Source organism: Copidosoma floridanum, unplaced genomic scaffold (genome assembly GCF_036245765.1).
Source record: "Copidosoma floridanum isolate Cflo_tuat_1 unplaced genomic scaffold, Cflo_Japanese_pri ptg000007l, whole genome shotgun sequence".
Lineage (NCBI taxonomy): Eukaryota > Metazoa > Arthropoda > Insecta > Hymenoptera > Encyrtidae > Copidosoma > Copidosoma floridanum.
This window is the reverse complement of record NW_028321884.1, coordinates 10,885,200-10,901,687: the sequence shown is the minus strand read 5'-3', so window position 1 is coordinate 10,901,687 and position 16,488 is coordinate 10,885,200. Positions and strand designations below refer to the sequence as shown.

At 33.9% G+C, this 16,488-nt stretch overlaps 1 protein-coding gene across 1 annotated transcript; it reads right to left on the bottom strand.

Annotated features, from left to right (window-relative positions):
* Positions 1 to 461: 461 nt before the first annotated feature.
* Positions 462 to 15,096, bottom strand: LOC106639054 (uncharacterized). Its single transcript, XM_014352487.2, has 4 exons — positions 14,960 to 15,096; positions 6,975 to 7,031; positions 2,498 to 2,653; positions 462 to 2,423 (listed from the first exon to the last, which is right to left on the bottom strand). Exons 2-4 carry the CDS (start codon positions 7,017 to 7,019, stop codon positions 2,262 to 2,264), a joined length of 363 nt encoding a protein of 120 aa, XP_014207973.2. The 5' UTR covers positions 7,020 to 7,031; positions 14,960 to 15,096; the 3' UTR covers positions 462 to 2,261.
* Between the last annotated feature and the right edge of the window lie 1,392 nt (positions 15,097 to 16,488).

The window sequence follows — 16,488 nt, the reverse complement described above, 5'->3', positions numbered from 1 at the left end:
TTTATGTGAAATATTCTTTGTTATTTTACCTAGTGGATTAAATAGCATATAAAATTATTTCTCATGCCATACTTATTCCAATCAACGATGTAAAAATCTTGCGTTTCCAATAAAAAATTGATAGACATAACTGAATGGCCTAAATTACTTATTTTTAACTAAAAATACTATTTCAAAAATTTGTTTTTTACTTTTTAACCAGTTTTCCAAAACAAATCGACAAGCAATCATTTTTCTTCACACTTATCCATCCTGACAAGAAATCCCAAAATGCACTACACTATACGGGGTCAAGAGTCAAGAGTAGTAAAAAAGCTTCAGATCTTACCTCCTACTCTGAATGTAATGTCCATACGTGTGATTGTGTACAATTATAACTTTTTCTTTTAGATGTGTTATGATTTCTGTTTAGACTTTTTTTTAAAATTTTTGTGCCATGAATAATTAAATAAAAACCAACATAACTTATTTGAACGTTTATTTCTTTAAGCTTTGTAGCGTTACAAAAAATTTACCATTACAATCTTAAGTGCTTATTCTGCATCTGTCATTGGATTTACAGATTTAATTTAATCTTATGCGACGCATTTAAGTAATTGTGATCTCACTTACAATACATAAGCCATTTAAGGCGTTGCAAGTTATTATGTAGTTAACGACAATGAGCGGGTTCACATGTGAATATATAAGTAAAAAAAGATTGTAATTGTTAGAAAGAAAATAATTGTTTTATGTACTCATTAAAACAAAAAATTTAAAAGATATGTTTTATTTACTGTCGGAGATTGAGCCACGTACGAATAATTTTCCATCTTTGCACTTACAATCTATAATATACGAACATACGACGAAAAAAATGACAAATGGCATTAATTTTTAATTTAAATGCGTGATAACGATGAAAAGTTATTGTTACAGTTGTCATCACTATTTTACAGTGTACAATATAACTAAATATGGATGAGGCTTAATACTCTTAATTGATCATAAATATATGATTGTACTGACGATAACTTTTTTTTGTATATACTTATCTTAAGAAAGGGACTGCAAATAACCGAATTGTGTTGGCCTTGCCACTAACATAACTCATAAATAGATTTTTCATATTTTCTCCATTTAGTTTTATCTTTGTACTATATATATATAACCATAAGGCACTTCAGTAGAGAGAGAAAACAAAAATATCAATCATTCTTCATCAGGTACAAATGAGAACACAAAATTATTTTTATTTGACATACACAATATAAAATAATTTTGCAAATTATGTTCCTCAATGTTTTATTGAACGCCAATCATAAGTATTATTTAAAAATTTTTTTTTGTAAACAAATAGAGGAAAAAATAATTTTTCTGCTAAATTGTTTTTGTACCTATATAGTATAGGTGTTGCTTCAATAGTGTACTATCTGGCCTTTAGTTTCGGTAGAAAACAGCAGCCCCTTGACATTGTTTGCACGTACAACACGTTTATAACGTATGTAAAAGATGTTCTAGATGGAGATTCTTTTTTTATTGCAGTGAATAAAAAAGTTACATTTATAAACAATACGTTAAAAAGTCTTATGAGAAAAAAAAACTATGTACTTGGTGAATTAAGTACGTGCTATGATTGGTAGCAGACTTGAGCACGAATACTTTTTTTTTAATTTGACATTACACTTTTTTTCAAATTTGTCCTGCTATTTCCAAAGTTGATATTTTTTTTATTACGACCTGTACAACAGAACTAATAAAAAATGTTTTTAGTAAACTTAATACGTTATGTTTTTGCAAAATTGTTTATTTTATAAAAAAAAAACAAAAAAAAACTTATTTTACTTTTCTTTGCTGTATAAAAAATTTTTTAAAGTATCATGTTACAAGTATTGATAAAAAAAAAAAAATTTCCAGTAAGATTAGTGGATCGCTTTTTTGAAAAAAAAAAAAAAAAAAAAAAAGTGTTTAACACTACTCCAACGATATGATTTTGGCAGTGTATTATTAACAGAAAATTCAAGGAGTACTTTTACAAAACTCATTTTGACGTAACTAACAAAACCGAATGGAATACAAACACGCACTGCATAAAATCTGTTAAAAAAAAAAAAAAAATAGAATTATCTCTCCTGTCTCAAGACCATTTTACGGAATAAGACAACGAAACTCGCTAGAACATCTTTTTGAGAGTGACATACACGACAGAGACGTAGTTACAATTTATTGACAGAGAGAGAGAGAGAAGGGAATGGGGGGGGGGGTGAATACACCCCGGCATCTTATGCCTCGCCTCTGAAAGTGAAGACGGCATCGACCAGAAACAGAACGCCCTCGATCACGGCAAGGATACCTCGGACCATGTGCTTGACGCGCTGGTTGTTGAAGATCATGATACCGGTCACAATGAACAGGACGCAACCGACTAGGGTGAAATAGAGGTCCTGTAAGGATGAGCAAGCAATATGTTGATACAATATTTGAATAAGTGAGTGGATCGTCTGAGGTAATATCTTACGATTCGTCGGTTGACGGGAGTGCCGGTTGTCGCACCGGCGAAGATACCGATCAGAATGATGAGGTAGCCACCGAACGCCGTCATTGAGAGCAGCTCTTCGTACGAGTTGCCGTTGACTGTGTCATAGTGCAACACCAGGAGCACGATGACCAGAATCTGGAAATATTTATTTATGTTTAATGGTTCATCGTAAGTGACGGTTTTCGGGTTCATTTGATACGAGTCAGGGTTATAATGGTTTATGAGACGTGCATATTATGGGGGAATTTTTTTTCATCGCCACATGTCAATGGTTAAGAAATGTTAATTTAAACCCTTTTTTACAAACATGTCATTTGAGCCAAGGGTAATGTTACAACTTTTTTTTTTTTCAACCGCGAGTGAAGGAAAACTGTATAAGTTACGTATACAATTTACAATTCAAAGAAAATTTACGCTAGAAAAGCAGCTACGATGACAGAAAATGTGTATACTTCGCAGGATAATAAGAATCAGAGGATCCTTGAATATTCGCTTGTAGCTAGGCTGAAATCGAAGTGTGGTATTCATGTCTAATTTTGCGATTTCATTGAAACTTCGCTGCAAACAGACTCTGGTTTTTTTTTCTTTTTCAACTCGATGAGAATAATTTTCACAACACATTCATTTTCCTCGAAAATCTTTGTCCGTCAAGTCTTTAAAACACATACATGTATATTAACACACGCTACATCTCATTCATTGTTCGTAGCTGGTGTTTGTATACGCGTAAAAGCAGCACACAACTTCCACCTCCGTAAAGTTCGTATAAATAAATAATGATCTGCCGACATCGGAGTTACAAGACTTTATTCTTATACATACAGAGATATCGACGCAAGAGCGCTTCTTTTTTTCTTTTGAACTTTTAGTTTTCCTCATTTATTATCTCTTTGCGCCATTGGAGGGATCTTCAGTTCATCCGAGTTCATCGAGTAAAGGTTTATTTTGGACTATTTATGTATAGAAGCTTTTTTCGTGCGTTTACGATGTTTGGTGAGAAGACGAGCACATCTAAACCATTCGTTTATTTTAAATCGATTGTAAGCAAATAGAAGGCAATTACACAATTTTAAACCCGTGTTTGTGATTTATTTTTATTATCAATGCATTACTAATTTGATTGCTAACACGTAAACAAAGGATAGCTTTTTTATACATAATGTAAATGGTTTAAACTTATTACATGACTCCATATCAAGTTGAATTTTTTTTTTTTTAATTACACAATATCAGTTGTAACTATTAACATGTTTGACTTGGGTCTATGATTTTTGGTTGGACAAATAACGAGACATAAATTATGCTGAAGTACAACAATGTTTTTTGTTTTTTTATGAAAAAAAAACTTGTATGCCTTGTATAAATAAAATAATGAAAAATCAAAAAAATTTCCTAGAGAACTAACACTTTATCCGATCTGTGAAAAAACATCTGACATAACGCACGTGTCATAAATATGGAATGTTATCATCAGCATTGCGATAATTTTAGATTTCAGCTCACAGCGCTAGGCAGGAAACGTTTACCGCAGATATGACGGAATCATAATCGTTCCAACGACACGTATCTTTTTTTTTGCGGTTAATCATTAATCGCATAGTTTACTGTTTCTGATTTTTCATCATTAGGTAATTCTTTCAAGAATACAAAAAATGTCTATTATTATTATAATTACTAGGGTTGACAAAAACATCAATACTCACCAATCGTTGTAATTATTATTATAATTAATTAAATCAACTATAAATTACAAATACAACAACCAATTATTTAGTAATGTAATTCAACTAAAAATAAATAATATGTATTATTATTATCATTATTTTTTTAAAATTATTTTTATTATTATTTATTTATCATTATACTATTACTATTTACAGTAATATATTATTACTATTTTTATTCAGTCACATAAATGGGCTTAAATTTATTTTCGTATTTTTTGTGGCAATTGCTTTCTACAATCACAGCGCATAATTTGCAAAGAAAAAAATTTTTCACTACTATTTTTAATGCATTACTCATCGTTTTTTAGAGTGTTTTATTACAAATAGTAATAAAAAATATTTCAAACAAAAATAATCCTTTACATTTCCGATAAACGTTTTATTCGAAATGTATGTAATATTATCGCGCTCACATCTGATTATAATAGTAATAATAATAATTATTATTTCCTGTCTTCATAATCATTGATATTTTTATAATGGTAAATATTTACCATCATCGGAACTATTATTTAATATTATTGTAATTCAGCATCTAATTTTAAACATCACAGAGTCAAGTACACCCATACGGGGTAAGCAACAACGAAGGCTCAGGTTGCTATCCTCAACCTTAACTTTTTCAGAGCACAAAACCCGTTCTCCGCGACCTCGTTCCTCGCAGTCTGACAGCACTGCCGTGTCGGCTCCAAAGTATACATACAAGTATATACGAAGTCTCGAATTTCGCGGCCAACGTTTTAAAACCGATACGCGGTGGCATTTTTACTCCTCTCCTCCGGTTTTTTTTTTTTTTTTTTTTTTTTGCACGTGTCGGCGTTGCATTATCGCAGCGACTCGCAGGTGGGATGTGTGTCAGGTCAAGCGAGAGAGTTTGCGCTCCTTCAACTGGGCGATCTGCCTCTCTCGGGCTGACCGATTTCCAGCGGCGATTCCAACGTGTCCGATTTAACGGGATCGTTGCACTTTCGGGAATTTTTGTTATTCCACATCGTTTGTTTTTACTTTATTTTTATTTTGTTTTTTTCTTCGAAACGCTCAGGCTTCCAAGTTCAATTAATTTTCTTTAATTTTTAACTTTCTGCGTCTACAAATTTAATCGCAGGAAAGGGTGAATTTAATAATACTGTATTAGCGAATGCCGAGGTTATTTTTTATAAAAATATAAAATAAAACTGTTATCGAGCGCCAGAAAATTATAATATTAAATCGAGTACGCGGTTCTACCCTTCGGGTGTACAGCTGTGAGTATTTAACACGGTATAACATTTTCATCGATCACTTCAAGACCCCCCAAGAAGTACTATCTAGATGCGACGGGAAAACCGTGCTACCGCCTATACATAAATGTTACTATAAATATGTTTTAGCTTATACCCTCATGTAGAGCTCGATTGACGTACTGTGTCAACTTACGTACGTTCGTACGTTGCAAAATAAAAATATCATTCAGATTTTTCGAAAATACCGTGTTTTTTGTTGAATTCTCCTGTGCAAAAGAAGGTTATCAATTATTACTCAACTACGTAATTTTCCGAGGGTAAAAATAATCCGTGTGTAGTTGTAATAATTTAAAAGAAATAAAATTGAAAATCGAAAATCATATACAGCAACAACAGCATAATGTATACAAAGCACGTGTTAATCAAAGAAAATGAAAGGCCGTTCGATTTCATCCCCGGTTAAAGTGCTGCAACAAAATAATCATTCGACGCCCGACTGCTACGTGTTGTGCATAATATTATGTGCTCGTACATCGCATTCTGGAGCGACGCACTCTATTGAATATGCAATTGTTTTTTTTTTTTTTTTTTTTTTTTTCTACATGGAATAAGTAAGCATACAAGCAATATTCATTGTTGTCTCGGCTTGTGCTGCCTTTCTTGTTTCGGGTGTGATGTTCTATTGGGAAGTGACTTTTCCCTCAAATAATTTTAAATGTTGGTTTTGAACTGTTTGACAGGTGATAGTTGATTTTCATGCTTTTCTTTTGTTAAAATTGTTCCAATGTGATTTTTGTTGAAACGTCACTCAATCGTATATTATGCATGTGAAAACAACGGTAATTTTTAATTTAATTTTTGACAAATTTTAAAAATACATGTAACTTTGATAAATTTTATAAATATAATATCTGATATTTATCTTTATGTAAACATTTATAATTAATTAAAGCTTTCATACTCTCCACACAAAGGTACATTTTGTAAAATCATTGAATGCTATTTTATATTTTTTGATAAAAATCACATGCCAGAGGAAAAAAAATAGAAAAAAAACATTAAAAAACCTGAAAGTAATTTTCTCATAATCGTATAAAAAATTACTCATCATGCAATTAAATACTAAAAATGAATCACGTGTCATAGTTTGATGACGACAAAAAACTCATCTTTCACGGTTGTATTATTTACATGCTTACTGATTTTATCGGGTGCAAATGAGATAATCGATCGATAAACTTCTCTTCAACGATGACTCATTTTTTGGATTATTAAATTTCAAGGTGCGTATATTTATACACATCCATTCATGCGTCACCTGCATCTTCGAGAATCGATTTATTAAATATTAAAATTCTTTATAAGGTTGGAAATGTAGCGATAACCAGTATTGATACGGAGTACGAAGAATAAAAAAAAGTAATATTTTTTGGAGAGGATATCTGAGAATCAAGTGTGGAATGACGTAAAGAACAATGTCATACAAAATAAACATGATATACTTACGAGCTCGATGAGCTTGATTATGGTGAGTTTCGTGAGAGCTGCCATCTTTTAACTTGTCTGAAAATGAAGAAAAAAAAAAATTATTAATTACTTGGTGTTGGGTTTCATTCGAGATTTTTTTTCTTGCGTTTGTGAGAGCTTTAAAAGTCTCGGGTAAAATTTTTACTTAATTCTCAATTTCACAAGAGGGATGTTTTTGAGTGCCAGAGCTCACCCGAGCTTGTTTATCCAGTTTATTACTTTTAATTGCCACAGAATAAAAATAAAAAAGACTTTTTCGTACATTGGTCGTGTCTATAAAGCGAACAAAGACACTTTCTTCAATTACTGTACTTATGAATTAATATGGTAATTTTATTAACTGTGTGCATACCCAGTTATTAACAAACTATGAAAAAATGATTTTATAAATTTTATATCTCTTCAGTACAAAATTTTTTAACGAAACTGTCTTGTACTCTTTTTTACTGGAATTTTTTTTTTCATCAATACTTACAATAAATAATTATTATAAATACTTTTAACCAAAAACAGTGTGATGAATTATGAGATAGTATTTTTGTTACATAGTAAGTTACTAAAAAAGTATCTGAATTAATACGCAAATATTTTTAAAAATTTCTTTTATTATCATCTAAATGTTTTCCTCCACAAAAAAAAAAAAAAAAAAGATACTGTATAAGCATGTGAAAGTAAAAAGTAAAAAATCATTTTAAAATTAACTTTAAATTATACTTTTAAAAAAAAACTGTTAAAAAAAGGATCGATGCCCAAGCTTGCTAATTAACAACACGTTCTTTTTATTTTACCTGAATGATTTTGAGAACCATAAACAATTTTCCTAATAAAAAAAAGTAGTCTAACTACAACTGGTGAACTTATTTTCACTCTAGCACATAAAAAATCTTCGACCAGCACCCCATAAACCGTCTCTAGAAACAAAAAGTAGGTCAGCAATAGTATGTGCTTTAAGTTCGTTAAAAAAAAAAAAAATGTCTAAGAGGGATGACGCTTTGTTCAGCTATTCGTACACGTATAGTGTGTCTAGACCATAAGTCTCGATCGATGTATTCAATGTAAAGACGCGTGTTTATTAGGTACACGCGTCGATCGATAGGATCTACCTTCCCTGGCCTATATTAGTTACACGGGACGTCGCGTATAAGTGTGTAGTTGGCATAGTTTGACTATTAAAGTGCCTTACGCGGCTACAAGTAAAGTGCCAAGAAAAAAAGGGAGGGCCTCTCACAATATTTTTTTTCATGCGATTAGATGTGTAGATTTTTCTTCTTTTTTTTTTTTTTTTTTTTTCTTTTTTTATGTGAGAAACTTTAATTTTAGTAGGTGTTTTTTTATTTTCAGACTGGCTGGCTTGAAAATTCAATGATATTAACAATGAGACATTGAAGGGAGATAAAATTTACTTCAATTACAGAACAGCGAGTGTAATGTCGTGACTCATAATGCGTTTATCAGCGTATTTAAGTATCATGTGATAATTTTTCTTCATTTATTATTATTAATATTTTTTTTTCTTTAAACATCATATTGACATTGATTTATTAGCATCAATACGAGCGTACACATTTGTTTTGACTTTGATAAGAAAAATAAAAACCTAAAGATCTTGAACTTGGATCTTAATTAAATTAGGCACAACAAAATTTTAGGTGAAGAAAGAACAAGATTATCGAGGTGATTATCAAGCTGTCGTGCAGACTGTAGCGATTTGTCGAACTAAAATTAGTCGATCGACTTATATCATGGGCTAGGTAGCCTCGATCTGAATGCGTCTCGACCATTACTAGACACAATGGATGAGAACCTTGCTTTTGTGAATTTTCTTTTTTTTTTTTTTTTTTTTCTAAATGGAAAAAAAATCCAAGGACATGAGAATTTTATACACCAAGTAAATATTTATGTCTGAGAACTTTTTATTCATGCGAAAGTTACAAGATTTAAAATTGCTTTATGATTCTTGGGTACAAATAATAGATTTTTTGACCGAAATAAATCATGTAATACCTATAATGGGCTTCTAAATAAAAGGTTTAAATAAGTATATTAAACGTGAAATTGGTTCAACTTTTTACATCACCAATAACTTTTTTACATTACCATAGATTATTAAAGTAAAAAAAAAAAAAAAATATAACTATTATTTCAAATATTGCTTCAAAATCTACGATCATTAAAAATGTATATCTTTTAATGATTTGTCGTAAGCATAAAATATTGAAACTATTCACACTTGAGCGTTGAGGCTATACGGCTTATTCTGCTGAATCATTAAATTTTTTATCATCTGTTATAATACCACGGTATATTTTGAAAATTGTCTTTGTTTTCATGAGGACTCGTTTAAATATATAAATGTGGACAAGTTTCAAGAAAACGAAAGCAAATAAAATTCGCGTGCCTGGCAGAATTGAAATTGATATATTTTCTTACTTAACATGGATCCAATGTTCGCTTGTTATTTTTATCTTTATTTATTATATCCAACTTTTCCAGCAGACGCTTGTCATAATAGTTATGACGAAAGGCTTTTGAGATAGCTGAGCTCACGAGTACGAATAAAAATTAATCAGCAACGCAGCTTTTTTTGCTTCAAAAGATTTGTAAACTATCACATTTACGTAAATGCAGTATGTTGAAGTATTTGTTTTTTTTTTGTAACGTGACGATCGCTACTGACAAAAAAAAAAAAAAAATAATTATAAATTTTATTTGAACGAAATCTAAGAGTAATATCTCTAATTTTATCGATTATACGATGGTTTATGTTATTTTTTAATCATACATGTGCATCAAAGCGGTAAAAAAATTGCAACTGAGTGATGGATGATTTAAAATTAAATACTGAATCAACAAACAACAATAAAAATCATATCTGAAATAGTGGATATCGTAAAGAGGAAAAAAACAGGAAGTTAGGTACCAGCGGAGGAGATACTTAAAAGCAACATCTATCCCACGAGATTGTAGTCATTGTGTAACACCAGTGCGATCATAAGCAATAGCACACAAAAGTGTGATCATGAAAAGCAGCTGCTCGGAAAAAAAAATCGTGTCCAATAACACACTCCAATCTTTCGCACAAGAAGTAATACGTACATTTGTATTCCCTTGATCAAGCATATAACTGTCAAGCAAAGCGGGAGTAGACCATGTGTATACATAAAAAAATTGACCGTCATCAGCGCTATATTTGTTTCATCTGACTCACACGCGATTAAATCCCCTTGTCTCTGTACTCACTTGACTTGCACACTATATCGATGGTTATATGTGTGCTTTGACCATTTCGACCCACTTTTTTCTCTATTTTTTTGCAATCGTAATTATTTTTTGCTTTATAAAGGGCACAGAGGTCGTTGCGGTGTATAGAGGTTTTGTGCTGGAAAATGAGTGTGATGATGACTATATTCACCTTCACATGGGTTTTTCATTTTCAAGCAGCAATGGACAAAGATAAAATTAGTATTTGAGAAATTTAGAATATATAATTGTGTTGAAAAAAAAAAAAAATTCATTTGAATCACTTTGATCGGAAATATAAATGGCTGTAAATTTATTTTAATTCTAGTATGCGTTATCTATTTATAAATTATATAGTCTAAATTTCTCGATACTGTACATAAAATTAATGAAATTTTTTATTTTTAATTAATTTATTCAAAAAGATTAGTAAAATTTTTCATATAAAAAAAAAAGTTTTTATTTAATACATTTTTCATAAAAAAAAAACCTTTTCGAGATACTTTCGAGACTTTCCAGATCGGACTTTACGAACGTGAACAGACAACTTTACTGCCTCGAGTAAATCATCGGCGATTATTAACCTTTTTCCGAGAAATACTCTGGTGCTGCCTCAGTATCTCACAGTTAAACTCTTTACATTCTCGGATGTATTTTTTTCTTGTAAGTATTTCGCACATTTTACTTTTTTCGGCGATACTTTCAATAAAATACATATTTAAATAAACTAAAAATAATTTAAGTGAATTTGGAACTTTTAAGTATCAACGTTGATGTTAACGTAACAAAAGCACGAATAAAAAAAAGAAAAAAATCAAACACACGTCAGCTACGACAAAGCATGCGTCTGAACTATATTTCGCACTGATAAGAGCCAACCAATATATATATCACCTGTCGACCCGAGAGAAATCTTATCAGCCTACATAAAATCAACAGAAGCTAATTCTTCTAGTCGCGTGAAATCGGAGGTAAGATCGACTTTCTGTTTTTCACCGAAGTCCGATCAAAGTCGCCTTGTTTCTTTCGGTCAAATCGGCGATGCTCTTCTACTCGAGGAAATTCCAGTATTATTCGTACGGTCGCCGCGCAGAATTCTATTTTTGCTTCGCTCAAACGGCTCTCTGCGTTAATATTTCAAGCACGAAATCGGCGGAAAGAACAAAAAATATTTCAAGTTGTATTTATGGTGAATCTGAATTTTTTTTTTTTTTTCTGTATAATAATCATAAATGTAACGAAATTCAAGCAAATTCAACAAAAGAGGCAGTTTCGAGTAATTGTTATCTCAATTCAACCAATTTAATTTATCAAATCATGGGACTCGCTTACCCAACAACAGGACATTGCCAGTGAAATCGCGCTTGTTGTGAATACATTTTTTTATTCGCCGCCTTTCTCCCAGAGAGGCACACGAGACGCGCCAAAGTAAGAGCGGAAACCTACACGGCGCGACAGCTTATACACTCGTTAGCCAAAAATGGAAGGCGACAAAACACGAGAGTATAGGTATTACACGCTGAAGCAATGGGTGGACAAAACACTCAAAGTGTGCCAGGTGTCCACCTTTCGTATATACAGTGTGAGGTGCCCGACGGGAACTAATAACGATTTTTGTTTCTCTAATGAAGTATGGCTCGTGTACTTAATAACAGTCCTTTCGAATAATGATGAGTGAGAAAGCGATTTTTAATTTTTATTCGAGTAAACGGTTTTTTTTTTATTATTTACGGGAATCGGCATAGAACACGAAGAACAGTTAAATTTAGGAAAGGATACTTTTTCAATTTTTTTTATCATAACTTTTTTTATTAACAGTGTAATGTGTATTATACGAGCTAAAAAAATGTTTTTTTCAATTAAAACCAGCAAAAAAATATTTAAAGAATAAAAAAGATTCAAGGTACTTAAAATACAATATAAATATTTCATTTTAAACAATTTCTAAAATATATTGCATTCATCTGCCGGATTTTTTTTTTTTTTTTTCTAATTGTCTTGTTAATAGTGATGAAAATAAAAAAAATTTTCAGCAAAAAAACGCGCTTTATATTTAGAAGAAATAATTTTCTTCTAAATCGTTTCAAAAATCCACAATATTCCCTAGTCCGAGAACAGTACTGCATTTTTTAAGCTTACATAAATTTCCAAGCATATAGTTAGATATAAATAAAAAATTGTTTTTTTACCTTCAAATCTACAATTAGTACAGCTAAAAAAAAAAAAAAAAAAAAAAAGAATCAATCGATTACTTATTGATATTTACATCAAGTCCTCAATCAAAAGACCGAACAGCAGTGAGACAGTACTACATTGTCTTGTCAAATTATCGGATAAATGAAAGAAGTAACTGAACGGCAGCCACAGAACAGACAAGCACAGAGGACCAACTCGTTTACGATAACGATACGAAGACCCCTATTTATAGGCCCCCCCCCCTGCCCTGTTTTTCATTTTCGGAAGTAGAGAGAGAAAAAAGCACCGTAAGCACACAAATTACACACACGGCAGCTGGTATGCCTCAACGGAAAACTCTGTGCCCGCGCACGTGTTCTACAATACACATCACCCGCAACAGGGTATATATATATATCTATAAACATAATGCAGGGACTGAAATTTCCATGAAAAGCAACAGCCACATTACAAGCATCCGTTTTTTCACGACATGTATAATTGTATACGCACGTGCAACCGCATACTGTACGTATAACGAGACTGACTGACTTTGAGCTTGAGGCCCTTTGTTGAGGGGCGTGTGGGTATTATGTTAGCCGTCCCGGCTTGCGTTTCGGAAACTGGATCCCGGATGGATATTTATACGCAAGCTTATGCGTGTTTACGCGCACTGTCTGCCTATACTCGGCTCCTTTTGGGTGCAACGGGGTGTGTGGGAGAACGTTTTGGGTACGCGCTATACGCGCGGACTTTGGAACGATTGTTTTGTTGATTTTTCAATACTCGAAGAAAAAAAAAATTATTTTAGTGTATTTTTGTTGGAAAACAATTTTTTTTTTTTTTTTTTTTTCGTTAACTAGTACAAGACATGGTTCGTGACACAATAATTTTTATTAATTGGAATGAAAAAAATTGATTTTTCTCAGAATAAATTGTTTGAATATGTCAACAATACACTTGTTTCGTAAGTTCTTTTCCCTGTACGAAATTTCAGTTACATTATTTTTCCTGGGAACATTGTTGAAATACTGAATTATTGCTTTTAATGAGCAAGAAAAAATGTTTTTTTAGAGAAAAACAATTGTGTAATGAATGATTTGATATACGTAGTAATTTTCCGATTTATTTTTGATAAATCCAGATTAGATTTCTCCCAAGCTACAAGGACACGGACCCATACGAGTATCACTCGCATCGTGCAAACAAGACGTTTTAAAACACAGTGTATCCTCGAAAAATCGGTAAGCCAAAAAGGGCCGATCGTCAGCCCAACGACGCAAATACACGAACACGGCAAGGCCAATTACTTCCCACAGCCACGTCGCCCAATCAAACTTGATTAAAACCCCGCGCGAGACGACCAAAAAACTCTTTCATTAAACAGCCTCGCCTCCGCAAGTTCATTGCTCAAGAGAGAGAAAAAAAATATATAACCCATAATGCGCGCATTACGAAGGAAAGAGCGGACGCATCAACTCTCTCGCGAGGGGGCCGCGCCTCTCCGTCATTCTCTTCCCTCTGCCCTTCCCCTCATTCTTATCTCTTTTGCAACAAGAGCCAGAGCCGGTCCATATGCAGTTCCTTGTACGAATATACCCAACGCGAAGGCGTCCCTAAGAACACAAACAAATATTGTTCTCCACGCACGTATCGCTGCGAGTTGCTATATGTAACATGTATTTTTATTGTAAATGATAAAAAAAAACTCGAGCATGAAAGTACGGATGTCTCGAAAAAACACCCCGAGTGTAAGTACTGCCATGATATTATTGTGTCTCCGCGCTTGGCTGACCGATCACGACGAAAGGAAGCAGCCGAGCAGAGGAGTCAGGATTTTTCTCTTACACGCAGCCGCGCCTTTCGCCCTCTCTCTCTCTTTCGCCGATACCTACGCTTCCTCCTCCGTCCTTTTCCCTCCGCTTTTGTGTACACACAAGCATCCAAACGAGCGGGGGAAAGAGCCACGCCTCGGCGTCGTAAACATTGCGAGCGTTATTTTTTTTTCTTTTTTGTTTTGTTTTTTCTACCCGATCAATTTCTAAATCTCTCGAAACGTCACTTTTTTTTCCCCGAGGGTGCAAAAGCTTCGCACTTATAACCGGTAAATAGCGTCCAAGGCTTGAATAATTAAAAAATCGGCTAGCCGTGCAGGGGGTGTGTGTACAATCGACCTCGACACAAACTCCGTGCGCGAAGCTTTCGTCAAAGAGTGGACGCCATCCGATTTTCCATACCCTTCCGAAGGGCCATTTTGGGATGAACTGCGCGTCCGTTCATCTCGACCGATCTTCGCACTTTCGATGTCGATCCTCGGATCATTCGCGTGTATCGTGAACGGCAAAACATGCGGTGTAGGGTTTCGCGAGCGAAAACAAAAAAAAAGAATCGACGCTCGTAATCCGATCGCACCAAAACACACGGAGAGTCAAGGTCGCCCGTGGAAGCGCAACAGGTATATATACGTATACGTATACAACGAGGCAAAAAGGACGCCGCGTCGTAATATCCCTCGAAAGAAAAATCGGTAAGTGAAATAAAATACTCACTCGGTTGGCAGGAAAAATCGAAAAATCGGTAGTACGTGGGTAAGATTTGTCCCTGGAAAAGAGGTGGATCTGCTGAGCGCGTGTGGCGATGTACGTGATAACCAATTGCCGGCTGGAGAACGACTGCGTCGTAGCGCGGTACCGATTCCGGCTAAAAGCGTATACATGTACGTGTGTGTTACGTGTACGCGCCTCCTCCGTGGCGTCGCTTCTCCTCTTTTTTTTCCCTCTTCTTCGTCTTCTTCTTCGTCTGCCCACCCCCTTTTCTCATTCTTTCCCTCCCCCCACCCCTCCCACGACCTCTGCTACAAACGCGTTACGGTGTGTACGTGTATATAATTCTGCGAGTCTCTTCTTCCTTTTCCTCTATTTTTTTTTCCTTTCTTCTTTCTCTCTCTGATGTGTTTTTAGTTTCGGTATGTGTGTAAGTACACCTCTGGGATCTGGGATTGTTTTTCCTACTCGGACCACGCCACATGTACTTTGTATGGGCCTTTTTCCGATCCCCGTGTATACGTGTATACTCATGCATATATAACATGTAGGGATGTTTGAACAAGAGCGCGCTGTTTGTTTCCCTAATGAGATCGGTTCGATTGATCGGGGAATCGCTCGTTGGGTGTTGCGAGTCCTGCAGAATATTATAACGATCGTTTGATTTTTTCCACCCCCGAGACCATTTTTTTTCCAGTTGGAAAAGCCGCGCGTGTGTCCGTCGTTTTTGCCGGTGACGTGAAAAAAAATTTCGCTCAAGAGGTTACGGGGGTGTGGCGGCAAGAATTGACTCAGAGACATTGTTTTCTTGGAAAAATGTATTGATAACTTTGCTCTGACTTTTATTACGATTTTTGTTGTAGGGTCACATATTTTTTTACACCTCAATTTTTTTTTTTCTTTTTTTTTTTTTTATCTAGTTATAGAATAAATTCGTCTGTGTATTGTGGTGTGTTGCGTATATCTCATACTTTGGTGCTGCAAATTTTTTTTTTTCTGTAGAATAACAATGTCACGCGAGAAACTCGAAAAAAAAAAATATATATTTATACTTCCACTCCAACAGGACAGTTGTAAGCCTCACGAATTTGCTCAAGTTGTATATTTGCCATGAAAAAAATAAAAAAATTAACGACAAATGTGTATCACCTCAATGTATTCTATGCATCACATGTGAAAAAGTAAATCGGACATGTATTTTTTTATATCGATTTTATGTTATCTGGAAAAAAAAAAGTAATACCATAGCGTTATTCCTCCAGAAAATATTAAATAATTCAGTGTAACGTAGGCGCTATAGAAAATCAAAGGCAGTACGCTAGGCACATGTGTACAGTGGGTCTCCGGTCTCCGGACAAAGAACTATATAGATACGTTTGTGCGCGTCTCTCTAGCTTGGAATGCTCAGTTGTTTTCGCTCGAGGCTCCTTTGGCCGACAATTACTATTCCTTTACGGTCCTGACGCATACTTATCTCTCACTGTGACTTGGAGAGGACGGAAATTCCAAAATATGTTTTTGCGATTTTTGTACAC